Consider the following 19,362-nt stretch of genomic DNA (forward strand, 5'->3'; position numbering starts at 1 on the left):
TGTTTTGTTTTGTTTTTGAGAAGGAGTCTCGCTCTGTCACCCAAGCTGGAGTGCAAGTGGCATGATCTCAGCTCACTGCAACCTCTGCCTCCTGGGTTCAAGCGATTCTCGTGCCTCAGCCTCCTAAGTAGCTGGAATTACAGGCATGTGCCACCACACCTGGCTCATTTTTGTATTTTTAATAGAGAAGAGGTTTCACCATGTTGGCCAGGCTGGTCTCGAACTCCTGGCCTCAAGTGATCCGCCGGCCTTGGCCTCCCAAAGTGCTGGGATTACAGGTATGAGCCACCGCGCCCGGCCCCCAGAGTTTCTTATATGAGCATGCATATATATATGTATATATAATTTATTGATGTGATTGTTAAAATTGTTAGAATTCTAATTCTAATCAGGTAAGAACAAAAATATGAGTAGGAGAAAGATTTTTCTCACATAGCTGAAAGACCTTTCTGATGTATATTGTTTTGTAGTTGTGATTTATGTTGTATGCTACTATCCAACTATTCGTATTCCCATTGCCTATAGATCAGGGGTCAGAAACTACAGTTTGCTGGCCAAATCTGGTCTCTGCCTGTTTTTGTAAGTACAGTTTAACTGAAACACAGCTGCACCTATTGATTTACATACTGTCTAGAGCAACTTTTGCACTATGAATGACAAGAGTTTAGTAGTTGCAACAGAGATTGGTTCAAATAAGATTGGCTGTGTTTGGAACTAGCTCTTGCCAGAATGTAGTATTTGCTGTGAAGTGCTGAAGAGAAAAGTAACTTCCTCTTCTTTTTTTTAGTGGCATGGTCTAAAACTGCTCACAGTCCTTTTGAAAGACTAAAGAATAGGCCAGGAGCAGTGGCTCATGCCTGTTATCCCAGCACTTTGGGAGGCCAAGGCAGGCGGATCATGAGGTCAGGAGTTCGAGACCAGCCTGGCCAACATAGTGAAACCCTGTCTCTACTAAAAATACGAAAAACTTAGCTGGGCGTGGTGGTGGCCACCTGTAGTCCCAGCTACTCAGGAGGCTGAGGCAGGAGAATCGCTTGAACCTGGGAGGCGGAGGTTGCAGTGAGCTGAGATCACGCCATTGCACTCTAGCCCTGGAGACAGTCGAGACTTTGTCTCAAAAAAAAAAAAAAAAAAAAAAAAAAAAACACCAAAGAATATTGGCATCAAAGAACGTAGCCCAGAAGCCTTGCTCTACTACACCAAAGGATAGTACAACCGTAGTACTCTGGCTGTACTACGCCAAAGGGATGGATGGAAATGCTGGAGAGAAGCACTAGACAGTGCTCAGGCACTGCCCCAAACCAGCTCGCAGGCCACCGAGGCCTCCAAGGGAGTGGGAAAGGCACCTGGAGAGCCACCTCCAGAAGGAAAGAAAGAAACCAGCTGTACCAGGGTTTGCTGAAGGGGTTGCTTCCCTTTGAGGATTTGCTTTTCTTTTGTACACCCTCAAGACCGAGTACAAGTAATGACACTTTTTTCTCCTAGGGAGGCAAATACATGCAGGCGGTGATTCAGTATGGGAAGATAGTATCCTGGTTAGAGATGGAATATGGTTTATCAGAAAAGGAATCAAAAGCTTCTGAATCATTTCTGCTTGCTGCCTTTCTGAACCTGGCCATGTGCTACCTGAAGCTTAGAGAATACACCAAAGCTGTCGAATGCTGTGACAAGGTAATGCCGTGTCTCCTGTGAGATAGACTTGAGATATTCCAGATCTTTTCTCCATCTCTGTCTTTTGCTTCCTCTCAGCCAAAGATTGAAGGATTTTTCTTTCTGTTTTGTTTATTTGAATGTTTGGGATTATTTGTTTCTCAGTATGAATTGGGAAATTGAGCAAGATTTTTATTATAGCCAGACTTTTATGATACCTAGGACTGTTTGTCATAATGCATTCTGAAGAAAAGTTTTGATTAAAATTAAATAATTTTATCCGTGACCTTCCTTATAACTGTAGTATGTATATCAGAGTAGATGTATAACTTCTCAGGTTCAGTTTAATAAGAGCAGATTTAACTTAAGCTTTTCTGGACTTTAACAGACTGCAACTGTTCATATAAAGCATATATGTAGGTCAATTTTTATTATAATCATTTATTCACTGATATGCATAAATAATTTGAAAGGTCCACAGAGCATCAGCAGCCTTTTCATTTTTACATTTGTCTTATTAATACTCTTTGGTCTTTGAGTGCTTACACACAGTAATAACAATGGTTTATCATCTGTATCGTTATGTGTCATTCTGATATACACCAGCTGATACTATTTTAGGTATCTGGTCTCAGGGTGAACAGTGTATATTATACTGTGGGTAAAAGTAAAAACTAATCATTGGATGTATCTTAAAGGTAGACATAAAAGGAAAAGAAAAACAAGGCAACTATTTTGTACATTCTTTGTGAGATTATTTTTTAATTTTGTGGATCAGTGTTTCCTATCGCATCCTGTCTCCCAAGACCGGTTATTAATTTTATACATATTTTTTCATTTTTTTCATACACAGTGGGGAGAGAGAATGTGTGTGTGTGTGTGTTTTGTTTCTGTTTTAGAGACAAGGTGTTGCTATTTTGCCCAGGCTGGTGTGCAGTGGCTATTCATAGGCATGAACATAATGCACTACAGCCTCAAACTCTCAGGCCCAAGCTGTCCTCCCACCTCAGCCTCCTGAGTAGCTGGGATTACAAGTGCATGCCACTACACCCTGCTAATTTTTAAGTTTATTTTTGTAGAGATGGGTGTCTTCCAAAGAGCTGGGATTAAAGTTGTGAGGTATCACACCCAGCACAGCCTTGACTACATTATTTGTCTGTCTTCTATTGACAGAAGCAGTCATATAGCATCACTGTTAACCCTATTTTTGGCAATAGGAAGCCTGTTCTCCTTTCTTTTTTTTTTTTTTTTTTTCTTTTGGAGATGGAGTCTTTCTCTGTTACCCAGGCTGGAGTGCAATGGCACAATCTTGGCTCACTGCAGCCTCCACCTCCCAAGTTCAAGCGATTCTCCTGCCTCAGCCTCCCAAGCAGCTGGGACCACAGATGCCCACCACCACGCCTGGCTAGTTTTTGTATTTTTAGTAGAGACAGCGTTTCACCATGTTGGCCCGGCTGGTCTCGAACTCCTGACCTCAGGTGATTTGCCACCTCAGCTTCCCAAAGTGCCGGGATTACAGGTGTGAGCCACCACACCCCAGCAATTTTCTTTTAGCTTTGTTGATTATATCATTCTCTTTAAAGAAGGTTTTAATGTTTATGTAGTCAAATTTATCTTCTCCTTTCTAGTTAGAAAAGACTTCCCCACACCAAGATTATAAAAATAACTGAGGCCAGGCACAGTGGTTTACACCTGTGACCTGTAACCCCCAGACTTTCGGAGGCTAAGGCGAGAGGATTGCCTGAGCCCAGGAGGTAGAGGCTGCAGTGAGCTGCGATTGAGGCACTGCCCTCCAGCCGGGGCGACAGAGTGAGACTCTGCCTCAAAAAAATAATAATTAGATTTTAAATATCTTAAAATAAAAAACAATAGAAACATTTTATGGTTTTTTATATGTAAATATGATTGATCTAGAATTTATTTTTATGCTTACAATATGAGGTTAGAATTTAACTTTTTTTTTGGAGACAGAGTCTTACTCTGTCACCCACGCTGGAGTGCAGTGGCATGATCTCGGCCCACTCCAACCTCCACCTCCCTGGTTCAAGCAATTCTGCCTCGGCCTCCCAACTAGCTGGGATTACAGTCGCGTGCCACCATGCCTGGCTAATTTTTGTATTTTCAAAAGAGACAAGATTTCGCCATGTTGGCCAGGCTGGTCTTGAACTCCTTACCTCAGGTGATCCACCTGCTTCAGCCTCCCAAAGTACTGGGATTACAGGCATGAGCTACTGCACTCAGCCTTAACTCTTATTTTCTACGTGGATAGCTACTGTCCTGGCCCCATTTATTTTAAAGTTAACTCTCCACTGATTCATATTACCACCCTTGTCATTTTCAAACGTTTTTATATGCAGACACGTGACTGTTTCTGAATGATTCGTTCTGTTTCACTGAGCTGTTTGTCCACATACTAGTAACCACACTGTCTTAATTTCAGTAGTTTTAAAGTTTGTCTTTTTCTCTGGTAAGACAATGCCTCTTAGTTTTTTCTTTTTTCCCATTTTTTTTCAGCCATTCTTGGGCACTTACTTGTTCCAATGAACTTTAAAATGAACTTCTCAAGAGCCCCCTCTCAAATCTCCTTGGTATCTTTCTAGAAATTGCATTAAATGCAGAAAATAATTTGGGTAGTAAATTTTGATCAGTAGTATATAATTATCTTGAGCCCCATTTTTTAAATACACTTTTTCCATCTCCTTTGGCAAGAGAACTTTGGTAAGCTGTTTGCTGAATTTATTAAAATTCATCCTTTCTAAAATATAAACCATCTATTCCTAGGCCCTTGGACTGGACAGTGCCAATGAGAAAGGCTTGTATAGGAGGGGTGAAGCCCAGCTGCTCATGAACGAGTTTGAGTCAGCCAAGGGTGACTTTGAGAAAGTGCTGGAAGTAAACCCCCAGAATAAGGCTGCAAGACTGCAGATCTCCATGTGCCAGAAAAAGGCCAAGGAGCACAACGAGCGGGACCGCAGGATATACGCCAACATGTTCAAGAAGTTTGCAGAGCAGGATGCCAAGGTGTGTGCAGAGCCCGCTGAATGCAGGTGGATCAAGAGCCTGCCGTGCCCCTTTGATTTTAGGGGACAGGAACAGTTAACCCAAGAGGCTCAAGAGTAGGAAAAATGATTTCCAATCTGATCTGAGGCTGAGTATGCTTTGGATCCAAAGGTTGAGTAGGGCAGTTCTAGTCACCAAAGGCACACGTCGTGAGAGATGAGAAAAGTAAATTCCCTTCAGATGTATTAGATTGGTTCAAAAGTAATTGTGGATTTTACCATTACTTTCAATGGTAAAAACAGCAATTTTGCACCAACTCCCCACCCCCAAGTTAGAATCTCACTCTGTCACCCAGACTAGAGTGCAGTGGTGCTGTCATGGCTCACTGCAGCCTTGACTTCCCTGGTTCAAGTGATCCTCCCACCTCAGCCTCCTGAGTAGCTGGGACAAGCACACCACCACACCCGGCTGATTTTTTTTAATTTTTTGTAAAGATAGGGTTTCACTTTGTTGCCCAGGCTGGTCTCGAACCCCTGGCTTCAAGGAATCCTCCTACTTCGGTCTCCCAAAGTGCTGGGATTATAGACATGAGCCACCATGCCTGGCCCTTTTGTCATTTTTGAAAAACTGTAAACCCATCAGGATTTTTTTTTTTTTTCAAGTAATACTTCCTCATTAAGACTTCTGATTTTCCTAGGAAATGAGATGTTATAGGAGCCCCAACATCACGCCTGTTATCTTGAGGGTTGGCAGCCAGGCTGGCAAGTGTGGCAGGAGAGGTCTGTCTGGAGAGAGGGCGGCCTCCCTACAGCATAGTTGGCACTCTGGTCCCGTCCCCAGTCTCCAGGAATGCCCAGACTTCATTATCTCACAGCTGTCCTGTGTGTCAACCAAAGAAAGGTGAAGCTCCCATAGCACAGCACTGACCTACCCAGCTGGATAACCTAGAGAAGATCGTTGCAATACCCTTGTGTTTGGGACCTGATACACAGTCTGGAGGAGCCAGGAATTATTTCACTTCTTTTTTCTCTGACCTTCTTGATTGCTTATTTCTTCCTTAGGAAGAGGCCAATAAAGCGATGGGCAAGAAGACTTCAGAAGGGGTCACTAATGAAAAAGGAACAGACAGTCCAGCAGCGGAAGAAGAGAAAGCTGAGGGCCACGTATGACGCCACGCCAAGGAGGGAAGAGTCCCAGTGAACTCGGCCCCCTCCTCAATGGGCTTTCCCCCAACTCAGGACTGAACAGTGTTTAATGTAAAGTTTGTTATAGTCTATGTGATTCTGGAAGCAAATGGCAAAACCAGTAGCTTCCCAAAAACAGCCCCCCTGCTGCTGCCCGGAGGGTTCACTGAGGGGTGGCATGGGACCACTCCAGGTGGAACAAACAGAAATGACTGTGGTGTGGAGGGAGTGAGCCAGCAGCTTAAGTCCAGCTCATTTCAGTTTCTATCAACCTTCAGTATCTAATTCAGGGTCCCTTGAGATCATCCTAACAATGTGGGGCTGTTAGGTTTTACCTTTGAACTTTAATAGCACTGCAGAAACCTTTAAAAAAATGCATCATGAATTTCTTCTTTCCTACAGTTGGGTAGGGTAGGGGAAGGAGGATGAGCTTGTTTTTTTTTTAAATGACTGAAGTGCTATAAATGTCATCTGTTGCATTTTTTTTTTTTTTTTTTTTTGAGACGGAGTCTCGCTCTGTCACCCAGGCTGGAGTGCAGTGGCCGGATCTCAGCTCACTGCAAGCTCCACCTCCCGGGTTCACGCCATTCTCCTGCCTCAGCCTCCCAAGTAGCTGGGACTACAGGCGCCTGCCACCTCGCCCGGCTAAGTTTTTTGTATTTTTTAGTAGAGACGGGGTTTCACCGTGTCAGCCAGGATGGTCTCGATCTCCTGACCTCGTGATCCGCCCGTCTCGGCCTCCCAAAGTGCTGGGATTACAGGCTTGAGCCACCGCGCCCGGCCCATCTGTTGCATTTTTAACCAACAGAACCCACAGTAGAGGGGTCTCATGTCTCCCCAGTTCCACAGCAGTGTCACAGACGTGAAAGCCAGAACCTCAGAGGCCACTTGCTTGCTGACTTAGCCACCCCCCAAAGTCCCCTCCTCAGCCAGCCTCCTTGTGAGAGTGGGTTTCTCCTGCACGAAGCCTGTCCCTGGGGGAGTAATTCTGTCATTCCTAAAACACCTTCAGCAATGATAATGAGCAGATGAGAGTTTCTGGATTACCTTTTCCTATTTTCGATGAAGTTCTGAGATACTGAAATAAGAAAAGAGCAGTCAGAATTGTGCTTTTTCTCCCTCCTCTATTCCTTTAGGAAATCATATTCAATACACAGTACTTCCTCCCAGCATTGCTACTGTTCAACTGCTTCTTTCATTCTAATCCTTGCTATTAAGAATTTAAGACTTGTTCTTACAATATTTTTGACCTGGAGTGGATCTATTTACATAGCCATTTAGGATCCATGCAGCTTTTTTTGTCTTTTTAAGATTATTGGCTCATAAGCATATGTATACTAGTTTATGGAACTTTATTTACACTCCTCTATCATGCAAAAAAATTTTGACTTTTTAGTACTAAGCTTAATTTTTAAAAAACAAAATCTATAGGGTTGACAAATAAGTAGTTGCTCTTCTCTGGTAGGGGTTTCACCCTCAGGTTTGACACACAGTTGCTCGCTTTTCCTGCCCTGTCAAGCTTCTCTGTTCTGGCGTGAGTTGTGAAAGAGCTGCAGACAGCTTCCCATGCCGGGACCCAGCCAGCAGCCTCAATCTCCAGTACTTGAGCTGAGCATTGAACTAGGGCAAGGCTTAAAATAAATGTGTACATGTAGTTGAATTTCAGTCCTTACGGGTAAACAGATTGAGCATGGCTCTCTATTCCGTCAGCCTAAGAAATACTCATGGGAATGCATTTGGCAACCCAAGGAACCATTTGCTTAAACCTGGAACATCTCACTTTTTTAAATCCTAAAAAACACTGGCAGTTATATTTTAAATTAGTTTTTATTTTTATGGTGGTTTTATCAAGACTTTTATTATTAGATTAGGACCCCCTTAAAACCTAAAAATCAAGTTATTACCTTTTATAATACTTTTCTTCTCCACGGAATGAATGGAATCAATTTGTGAGTTTTTTCCTTTAATGATAACTAAAATCCCTCTAATTTCTCATTTATGCTTTTGTCTTTTTTATGAAATATTTCTTTTAAAAGCCCCAGTCTCACCTACGAAATATGAAGAGCAAACGTTGATTTTGCTTACTTGTTAAACTGTTTGGAGAGCTCTGTAGAGTATGGTTCCAGTGAGGCCAAGATTGAAATTTGATACTAAAAAGGCCACCTAGCTTTTTGCAGATAACAAACAAGAAAGCTATTCCAAGACTCAGATGGTGCCAGCTGTCTCTCACGTGTGTATTATGCTTCACCAGGGGGAACTGGCAAGAGTGTGTGTGGGGAGGGAAAGGGGGTGTGAGTGGTTCTGGGCAAATAACTACAGGGTGCCCATTACCATTCAAGAAGACACTTCACGTATTCTGGTATCAAATTCAGTCATCTTAAACAATTTGTGTAGAAGTCCACAGGCATCTTTCAACCTTTTAGGCTGCATATGGATTGCCAAGTCAGCATATGATGAATTAAAGACTTTTTTTTTTTAATCATTTAGATGCACTTTTTTGTGTGTTCTTTAAATAAATCCAAAAAAACAAATGTGACTTCCCATTGTTTTTGGTTTTGCTTAAGTGATTTTCAGGGAAAGCTATATTGGTTAAAAAACCATGGTGGGGGCCAACTTGAAGAAATTAGACATCAGAGAGGTCAGGCTCGGTGGCTCATGCTTGTAATCCCAGCACTTTGGGAGGCTGAGGCAGGTGCATCACCTGAGGTCAGGAGTTCGAGACCAGCCTGGCCAATGTGGTAAAACCCCATCTCTACTAAAAATATAAAAATTAGCCAGGTCTGGTGGTGCATACCTGTAATCCCAGCTACTTGGGAGCCTGAGGCAGGAGAAGTACTTGAACCTGGGAGGTGGAAATTGCAGTCAGCTGAGATTGTGCCATTGCACTCTGGCCTGGGTGACAGACTCGGTCTCAAAAAAAAAAAAAAAAAAAAAAAAAAAAAAAAATCAGAAAATTGGCAATGGACAGTATTGTCCTACACTTTGCTCTAAGGTGCACCTGAAACCAACATTGGGGTGAAAGTGGCGGAACAATGCATCACTGCTAAAAAGAACAAAGTAATCAGAAAAATAAAAGGGTTCTGTTTTTTCATTAGCCAGTGGATATTTCACCTTTTTAAGCTGATTTTAAGGTAGGTTCAATTTGCAAAATAAAATTTAACTGTGCCCTTTAATATATGAAACAAAGTAAGCATATCTCAGGTGGTGGTCTGTATTGAGCGTCCATTTTCTTTCTTAAGTAGCATGTATCATCAGTACCCATCATCACAGACTCTCAAGGCCTAAGGAGATGTCACATATACTGCAAATCCTAATTTTCACACTGCAGAAGAAAGTGGTACGGTGCTGGAAAGGTACTTAGTAGGACCTCTGAGGTCTACAGACAGGTTGATGCAGGTTCTAGTCACCCTTTATTCCCTCTGAATTATTGGCTTCATCTCTGGATTTGAATTATATTTCTCCCTCCTGGCTGTTAAATTATTTGGTGATGAAATAAATTCCTAGCTGGGTGCAGTGGCTTGTGCTTATAATCCTAGCACTTTGGGAGGCCAAGGTGGGCAGGTCGCTTGAGCCCAGGAGTTCGAGACCAGCCTGGGCAACATGGCAAGACCCTCTCTCTACAAAAAGTACAAAAATTAGACGTGATGGTTTGCACCTTTAGGCCCAGTTACAGGCTGAGGTGGGAGGATCACTTGAGCCCTGGGAAGTTGGGGCTGCCGTGAGCCATGATCACGCCACTGCCCTCCAGCCTGGGTGACAGAGCAAGACCCTATCTCAACAGTAATAAATTCCTTTTATTTGCATGCTTTTTTTTCCTAAGAAAATAATGATCACCCTAGGGACCTTGAGGATGAGCCAGAGAAGATTCCTGGCTGTAAATTTATATCTCAGTAATTCAGAGGCAGCCTGCACAACCTCCAAACATGAGGACTGCCAGTGAAGGGCTTTGTCTAGACTCACTTGGCCTTAGCAGCACACTGAACTCTGCTTTTAGTATGGTACATTTGAACCCTGTATTCTCTGAGACTGGAGACTATCTCCAATATTGGTGACAAAACTCATTGAATTTGAGCCAGTTAGTCAAAATCCTGAAACTCAGAATTTCCCAACCCAGCTGTATATTTTTTCCGTCAGCTGGCTACTTATGCATTTGAATGACAATGGCTGACAAAAGTGCATAAAAGGACGGTCTCTGATGGCTTGAAAAGTTTTGGTAGACTTTCAGTACTTCCCTTCAGGTTTTTCTCTACTACATGTCTGACGTGGAGATTTCTGTGGGAGGAGAAGGCACTCTCTGTAATTGCCCAGAATCTCCACGTGTGACCTTAATAATATATGGCAAGAAAGAGACATTGTTAAATACAACTCCTAAGATTTTTGACAGCATCTTGTTTGGGTAACTATAGTTAGAACAATTCAAGCACAGTTTATAAGGCAGGGATTGTCTTCTAAAGATGAGGGAACCTTGGAGAATCAAGAATGGGGAGGACCCAGAATGGTGATACAGCCAGCCCATGGCCATCCAGGTCACCTGATGCCCTTGTACCATCTTAAAATAAGTCTCTTTCTAGTATGACGAATGGTGCTCTTGGTGTATGGAAGGAGATGTTGGTACTTCCTTAGAATTCCCGCACATTCGGTGGAACTGAAATGGCCGCAGAGCCACAGGCCTCATAGTCTACTTTGGAACAAAGCTATGGTGGGAAGCTCGCCAGCGTGTTAAGCAGAGGCATCTTTTAAAAATACACTTTAGGGTCCAGGGATGGTGGCTCACACCTGTAATCCCAGCACTTTGAGAGGCTGAGGCAGGAGGATTGCTTGAGGCCAGGAGTTCAAGACCAGCCTAGGCAACATAGCAAGACCCCACCACTACAAAAAATATATATATTTAATTAGCTACACATGGTGGTGCACGCCTGTAGTCCCAGCTACTTGAGAGGCTGAGGTGAGAGGATACTTGAGGCCATGAGTTCAAGGCTGCAGTGAGCTATGATCACGCCACTGCACTCCAGCCTGGGCAACAGAGTGAGACCCTGTCTCTAAAATTAGAAAAAAAAAAAAATGTGGCTGCTACATTATTTCCACTTCTCAAATCTCCACAAGGTCATTGGTCCTTGCTAACCCATAACTAAGCAGGGAAGGAATTCTGGGATGTGTGTTTCCATCTTGGCTTAGTTGACACATTGCAAATACACCATGTGGCTAAGCCTTTCTTTTTTGTTTTTGTGTTTGAGAGGGAGTTTTGCTCTTGTTGCCCAGGCTGGAGTGCAATGGCACAATCTCGGCTCACTGCAACCTCCGCTTCCCGTATTCAAGTGATTCTCCTGCCTCAGCCTCCCAAGTAGCTGGGATTACAGGTGTCCGCCACCATGCCCAGCTAATTTTTTTGTATTTTTAGTAGAGATGGGGTTTCACCATGTTGGCCAGGCTGTTCTAGAACTCCTGACCTGAGGTGATCAACTTGCCTTGGCCTCCCAAAACGCTGGGATTACAGGCGTGAGCCACCGGGTTCGGCCTGTGTCTAAGCCTTTCTTGAGGTATTAAATATTTCCAACCTGGGTCTGCTCTGGGATAACGTGTTTTCATAAGATAAATCCTTATTGTAGGCATTGTTCTTGGCTTAAAGTTATCTCCTTAAAGCTTCTAAGGAGATAAATGGTAAGAATAAATAGTTAATGATGAGTATTTGGGAATGCAATGACTAATTCTAGTGAATGATTTGATGAGTTTGTATTACATCTGCTCACAACCATGTTTCCACACTAAGGACTCCTGAATTTTTTTGTCTTAAAAACTTAGGCCGGGCGCGGTGGCTCAAACCTGTAATCCCAGCACTTTGGGAGGCCGAGACGGGCGGATCATGAGGTCAGGAGATCGAGACCATCCTGGCTAACACAGTGAAACCCCGTCTCTACTAAAAAATACGAAAAACTAGCCGGGCGAGGTGGCGGGCGCCTGTAGTCCCAGCTACTCGGGAGGCTGAGGCAGGAGAATGGCGTGAACCCAGGAGGCGGAGCTTGCAGTGAGCCGAGATCGCGCCACTGCACTCCAGCCTGGGTGACAGCGAGACTCTGTCTCAAAAAATAAAAATAAAAATAAAAAACTTAAACCCATGTATATCCTATTTCCCTTTGTGGATACCAGAGTCTTCCTAACATGACACCAGCCTTTACCTGTAGTTAATAAAATGTGATTCCCCTTCTCCCACTGAGGGATCAGGAACACTGCCTCACTCATCACCATCCTCAGCACCCAATCCGTCATCCCCCATCTAGAACATAGCAGATGCTCAGTAAGTTGGCTTTGTCCCTCCTCTGAAGGCAGCCTCTTGTCTGTATTCCAGTGGCCCTTCACTCCTGTTACCTGAGATGTGGAGGCCAAAGCCCCATGATACTCTGGCTGTCCCTGCAGCCTGATTTTGTGTCTTGAATTATTTTCCAAGTGATGAACCAGCAGCAACTTGAATTTTGGGAGCCCATAACTGTAAAATGGGTCTATGGTCTTCAGGCTACGTTGATCTTAAATCTATTTTTAGTCACAATCGATAACTCAAAGTTTACCAAATAAGAAGATCAAATGTATTTTCCTTAAAAGTATTCTAAGACTACCCCGCCCAGTCTGGTGCCCTGGTCAGCCAGCCCCCAAACATTTCCGGCCCATCTGTTGTGAACCGGATACTGTTCCATTGAGGTGAAAGATGGGGCCCCCTTGGGCTGAGCGACTCGCAGGCAAGTGAAAAATGAGGCAGGCAGACGGCTGCACCACCACAGAGCATCTGCCGTCTGCAGCTGACACCTACAAAATAGGGAACAGCAGGAAACTCAAGCCTGCCTCTCCAGCTCTCCCCACTCATTCAGAGCCACACTGGAGACCGTCAAGCCAGGGCCCACCCCACTGCTGACATCCAGCCCAGTGCTACTGGGCAAGCCCTTCCTCAACGCTGCCCCCAGCTGGCCACTGTTCCACCTCTGTGCTTCTCTCCAAGTATCTGGGCTGCGAAAAGTGCCCAGCCCTACCCTGATCTACACCATCCCTCTTGCCCTGGGCCCAGCCAGGATAGTTTCTCCTGGTGGCAGGATGTTCATCTCTTTGGCATACCAGGCGGAAGTCTGGGAGCAGAGAGCTATGTCCTTATATCTGTTTTTCAGTTACCTGCCTACTGGAATACAGCTGCAAAAAACCAGTTTCCTTTATTTACAAGGCAACTGTACAGATACACCACACCTAACTTTGTTTACTACATGGTCACTAGCATGTACTGAATTTCAAGGAAATATGTTTTTGCTACATCTTAATTAGCACTACCCCCTTAGGTGAAATTTGGGCTAGGTGCAGTGGCTCACACCTGTCATTGCAGCACTTTGGGAGGCCAAGGCAGGAGGATCACTTGAAGCCAGGAGTTTGAGACTAGCCTGGGAAACAAAGCAAGACCCTGTCTCTATTTTAAAATCAGCCGGGCATGATGGCGCACGCCTGTAGTCTCTGCTACTCAGATGAGGCGGGAGGATTGCTTGAGCTCAGGAGGTCGAAGCTGCAGTGAGCTGTGATCATGCCACTGCACTCCAGCCTGGGTGATAGAGTGAGACCCTGCCTCAAATAAATAAATAAATAGGCCAGGCGCAGTGGCTCATGCCTGTAATCCCAACACTTTGGGAGGCTGAGGTGGGTGAATCATGAGATCAGGAGATCAAGACCATCCTGGTTAATACAGTGAAACCCTGTCTCTACTAAAAATACAAAAAATTAGCTGGGCATGGTGACGGGCGCCTGTAGTCCCAGATACTCAGGAGGCTGAAGCAGGAGAATGGCATGAACCTGGGAGGCGGAGCTTGCAGTGAGCTGAGATTGTGCCACTGCACTCCAGCCTGGGCCATAGAGTGAGACTCCATCTCAAAAAATAATAAATAAATAACTTCCTGACAGTTCTGGGAACCCTCACCTCTTTGTCACCAACACACTTCCCCTGCAGAGAAAGCTACACTGCTCGAGTGAGTTGGTAAATGCTTCTCTCTCTCCCCACTCTGTCTCTCACAAAGTCACGCAAGGCTTTCTACATGGGCTTCTAAACTTTCTCTGAACCCAGCCATGTCTGGTTGACAAGAAGCAGATTGTAATAAGACAGTACAGTGAGGTTTGCACCCTTCTACCCTTCAGCTGTTACCAAATGTGACAGTAGGTAAACAAATAAACCAAGCCACCCTCAGGCTGCAAGTCTGGGCCTCAGAACCAAGTTATAACCTGAGACAACCCCAGTTGACTGGATGATCACCAAGACCAGACTTCCTACAGAGTGCTGCCCGCTTCTGCAGTGTGATTTCTTAGGTGATAACTGCAAAACAGGGCCCCTCAGAAGGTCCTCATCAGGACCTCCTCAGTCTGAGGAAGCCAGAGGCCTCCAATGTTTGGCAAGAGCACTGGTTTGGGTCCAGCTCTGTGTTGGGATATCTTGTTTCCTCACCCGTGAAATAACAATGGCTAATATTTATACAACTATTTAAATTATAGTAGAAAACACATACCATGATATTTATCATCTTAACAATTTTTCAGGGTTTTTTTTTTTCTTTTTTGACACAGAGTCTCGTTCTGTTGCCCAGGCTGGAGTGCAGTGGCATGATCTTGGCTCACTGCAACCTCTACCTCCCGGGTTCAAGCAATTCTTGCTCCTCAGCCTCCCAAGTAACTGGGCATGGGCCACCATACCTGGCTTTTTTGTATTTTTAGTAGAGATGGGATTTCATCATGTTGGCCAGGCTGGTGTTAAATACAGTAAGAAGTTCTTCTTCAAAGGTTTATCTTGTTTCAGTTTCCTTGTCCTCTGTTCCCTGCTTTCAAGGCCAGACTTCCTTACTTTGTGTCCCCCTGCCCTGGTAAACGACCTTCCCACCAGTCCTTATCTACAGAGCCCAAATTCCACATCTGCTACCCACACTGTGAATTACCCCTCCCATCGCAATGACCCTTCCTGCGGAAACTGTCCCCCACCCCTGCAAGTGTAACCACATTCCTGCACTTTTCAAGTTAGCCAACTGGGTTCAGCTTAGATTGATACAGCTCCAGCCAATGGAGACAGGACACAGCAGCAGGGACAAGCTGCGTTAGGAATAAAAACCCTTCCCTCCTTTGTTCGGGGTGCTTTCATGGCAACCAGACCTACGAGAAGCACCCTTCTGCAGAAGCAAATTTGCCTTGCTGAGAGATCCTTTGTCTCAGTGCTAGTTCTTCTTTGCAGCACCAAGCATTTGTTTCCAACAAATTTGGTGGCCCGTATGAGGACCTCATTCTCCTCCGGGAAAGGGTCTCTGATCACCTCTTGTGAGGAGACGCGTCCCACTGCCTTATTGTGGTAGCCTCAGGGGTAAAGAATCAGGACCCACCCGGTACAACAAATAAACCCAGATTCTCAGTAACACGGGAAGAAAAGATCTGCAGTTACCATGGTGACCAGGTAACTCTAGGCACAGACCAAGGTAAGAAAAACTGTGGGGGTGGGGAAGTACTTCCTTGGTGGTCGGGACAGTTTGGAGGTTAAAAGTGTGTGAATGAGACACACAAGTAAGTGCAAAGCGAGTGTGGAGTAAAAGGAGTGCAAGAAATCTCCAGTGTGGGGGTTGAGCCTCCAGGGAAGGTGAGCAAAAAAGAAAAAAAAATCTCTAGTAAAAGAGATTGAGCCCCACACACACTCAGGTTGAGCCTCCAGGGAAAAGGGTGCAAGAAATCTCTCATATGAGAGATGGAGCCCCCATTAACTTCCAGGATGGGAAATACCCCTAGTAAAACAGGAACTACAAAGGACCAAACATAAGGAAAAGCAACAGATGATAAAATAATGTTGTTTTATTTGGACCAAAGAACCTATTCTTAAACGTTCAGTTTTCTGGCCAAGGTTTGGATCAAATAAGGATTAGATTTGTCAACTTTTAATAAAGTATGTAAATAACCAAAGCCCTGCCTCCCAGGAAGCAGCAGACTATGCCCTGCGCTGGTGGCAGGGGCCTGTCCTCCTCTATCCCCTAAAAACTGCAGGAAACAAGCCAGAAAATACCTCCCCTAAGGAAATTAAAATCCCTAACCCCAAACAATCCACTAGCATGTGGGATTCAAAATTTCCCTTTCCCCTCCTCCTCAAAAAAGTCTACCCCAACCCTTTTTCCCTTAAGCGAAGTGCCTCTAGGAGGAGGGGGAAACTGGCTTTGTAAATGCCCCCTTAACTAGTTCAGAGGTCAGAAACCTAAGGAAGAAACTTAAACCACTATTAGATGATCTTTTTAGGGTTGCGGATCAAATTAACCAATTTTTAGGACCACACGTATATACTTGGGCTGAGCTAATGTCCATCTTAAGTATTCTCTCTTTGGGGGAGGAAAGAACCATGATCTGGCCGGGCGCGGTGGCTCAAGCCTGTAATCCCAGCACTTTGGGAGGCCGAGACGGGCGGATCACGAGGTCAGGAGATCGAGACCATCCTGGCTAACATGGTGAAACCCCGTCTATACTAAAAATATATATACAAAAAATTAGCTGGGCATGGTGGCGGGCACCTGTAGTCCCAGCTACTCGGGAGGCTGAGGCAGGAGAATGGCGTAAACCCGGGAGGCGGAGCTTGCAGCGAGCTGAGATCCGGCCACTGCAGTCCAGCCTGGGCGACAGAGTGAGCCTCTGTCTCAAAAAAAAAAAAAAAAAGAACCATGATCTGCAGGGCGGCTGTGACAGTCTGGGAGTGCAAACACCCTCCCAGTCAAAATCTCCCTGCAGCAGAACAAAAATCATCGGCCCAAAACCCCCAGTGGGATAATAACAATGCAGCCCACCGAGAAAACATGAAAGGTCCTAGGAAAACGATAGTTAAAGGGATTCGGGAATCAGTGCCTCAAACCCAAAAGATTTCCCGACATTTAATATGCAGAAAGGAAAAAACAAAGGGCCCATGGAGTTTTTAAACAGACTCAAAGAACAGGTAAGAAAATATAAAGGCTGAAACCTAAAGGATTCCCTTGGACAGGGGATGTTAAAGCTCCATTTTGTTACTAATAGCCAAATATCACAAAGAAATTACAAAAAATAGAGAATTGGAAAGATCAACCTATAGAGGGAGTCAGGGAGCAAGAGAAAAAGAGGCAAAGAGAGACAGAGAGGCAAGGAGAGACAGAGAGACAAAGAGAGACAGAGAGGCAGAAAGAGAAAGAGAGAGAGGGAGGAAAAGATAGCCAGATGGAGAGGGAGAGAGAGGCAGAGAAAGAAAGAAGACAAATGTTTCAAATGTAAAAGAATAGGTCACTTCAAAAGATAATGTCCCAAATGGGAAAAAGAAACAAAAGTCATATATAAAAGCAGATCAGCTAATATTAAATTTCTGTTAATTCCAGAGGCAAGAACAAACCTATTAAGGAGAGATCTAATGCTGAAATTTGGCTTAAGCCACTATATTAATCAGGGAAAATTTCTCACCTCCCTAAACTTACTCACCACCACAGATGAAAAGCGTATTCATCCTGATACATGGTCAAAAAAAGGAAATCGAGAGAAATTATGAGTTCCTCCAATCGAGGTCAAATTTTAAAATCCTGGGAAAATAGTAAAAAGAAAACCCTTCCTTTGAAAGCTGGGGAAATAATCTAGCTGACCAAATAGAAAGCGAGCTGCCTTTTCCCGAGTGGTACCCATTTTCCATTTAGCCCCTTGCCTCCCCCCTTCCAGCTGCTGTCCCCATCTTCTCCCATAAAGACCAAAAAAAGGTTAAAGGAAATAGGAGCCAAGAAAAGCTCAGAGGGAAGGTGGGTACTACCAGATGGGAGGAAAATGTTGTCTAAACCTCTCATGAGAGAAATATTGTCGCAGCTCCATCAAGGATCTCACTGGGGACCTCAAGCCATGTGCGGTGCAGTCCTCAGAGTTTACGGGTGTATAAGAATATATACTCTTGCTAAGCAAGTAGTAGATAGTTACAGGGTGTGCAGAAAAACTAATAAACAAACCCTAAAAAGGCAACCTCCTGGGGGCAAAAATCCAGGGCTAAGACCATTCCAAAGTGCTCAAATTAATTACACCGAGATGCCCCCAATCGGTTTCCTGAAGTACTTATAGGTAATAGCAGACCACTTCACTCACTGGGTAGATACTATTCCATTCTCAAGTGCAACCACCAGTCATGGAGTTAAAGCATTAGTTAAAAACATTATACCCTGGTTTGGACTAATAGAAAACATGGATTCAGATAATGGAGCCCATTTCACTGCACATGTCATTAAAAATCTAGCCCAGGTGCTAGACATAAAATGGGAATGCCATATCCCTTGGCAGGAAGGGTAAAAAGAATGAACCAGACTCTTAAAAAACCAGCTAACCAAATTAATCCTAGAAACCCAGCTACCCTGGACTAAATGTCTCCCCATTGCCTTGTTAAGAATCAGAACCATCCCTTGGAAAGATATCAGCTTATCCCCTTATAAAATGTTATATGGGCTATCTTATTTACACATTCCACTACTGACATTCCTACACTTAAAAGATCAGTTTCTCAAAAATTATGCACTTGGTCTATCTTCCACTTTCTCTTCTCTTAAAACCAAAAGTCTCTTAGCACAGGTGCCGCCCCTGGAATTCCCAGGACATCAACATCAGCCGACATCACGTCCTCATCAAAGGATGGAAAAAAGGAAAGCTTGAACCAGCTTGGGAAGGACCTTACCTAGTACTCCTGGCCACTGAAACTGCAGCCCGAACAGCGAAAAAGGATGAACTCATCATACTCGAGTGAAAAAACATCACCACCTCCGGAGTCACGGGCCACTATTCCAGGGGAAAGTCCTACCAAACTAAAGCTAAGAAAAGCCTAACCCTCCTATATCTACCATATTATTATACCGTCTTTTCCCACTTCGTAGCTAGTCACCTTATGATTATCATAACTAAATCAAGCCTACCTCAAGTTATCACTTTTATGCTTGCCTCATTCTGCCCTGAAGGATCTCCAAAACCAAGGAAAGTTAGTCTCTATCAATAAGTACCTTTGCCCCTCCAAAATAAACAAAACTGCTAATAATCATAAAACTTGTACCAGATGTGCACACAGCGCGGGGTGGAGGTTCTGTCATGGTTAGGGAGATGAACTCTGGACCACCAAATATCAAGGCTAGACCTCCCCAGCAGGAGGTTGCATTAATCTAAAGCCCTACATCCACCTTACCAAAGGCATAACTCCCTGTAATTGTCAGCCTTAGCAGTGTCACCCTGTACAAATCTTTATCACTGTCCCCACCTCCACTGATACTAACCCCACTCTAAGGCATTTCTATGGCCTAAAAGCTAATTTTCGTTCTGGGACAGACGCAATAGGATCTTTTGAAATGCGCTTCATTGATCCCCCACCCCCTTCCCTTTCTCCTTCTCCAGACCCTTCTTTCAATCAAACTGTTAATTTTTCCAATAAAAAAGCCATAGTCGACATTATAAACATTAGAGATTTAAAACAAACTTTAGCAGTTGAGACAGGATACCAAAATGCAAATGCCTGGTTGGAATGGGTTAA

At 44.2% G+C, this 19,362-nt stretch overlaps 1 protein-coding gene and 1 long non-coding RNA gene across 2 annotated transcripts in view; one reads left to right on the plus strand and one right to left on the minus strand.

Moving 5' to 3' along the window:
• Nucleotides 1–9,347, plus strand: part of LOC105474504 (FKBP prolyl isomerase 5) — a 124,016-nt gene extending 114,669 nt beyond the window's left edge. Inside the window, exons 9-11 of the mRNA XM_011729220.2 lie at nt 1,486–1,671; nt 4,432–4,671; nt 5,712–9,347. Of these exons, the coding sequence (XP_011727522.1) occupies nt 1,486–1,671; nt 4,432–4,671; nt 5,712–5,819 (534 nt within the window). The 3' untranslated portion in view covers nt 5,820–9,347. The remainder of the gene's footprint in view (nt 1–1,485; nt 1,672–4,431; nt 4,672–5,711) is intronic.
• Nucleotides 1–19,362, minus strand: part of LOC105474505 (uncharacterized) — a 112,198-nt gene that overhangs the window by 72,706 nt on the left and 20,130 nt on the right. The window lies entirely within an intron of this gene.

Source organism: Macaca nemestrina, chromosome 5, assembly GCF_043159975.1.
Source record: "Macaca nemestrina isolate mMacNem1 chromosome 5, mMacNem.hap1, whole genome shotgun sequence".
Taxonomy (NCBI): Eukaryota; Metazoa; Chordata; class Mammalia; order Primates; family Cercopithecidae; genus Macaca; species Macaca nemestrina.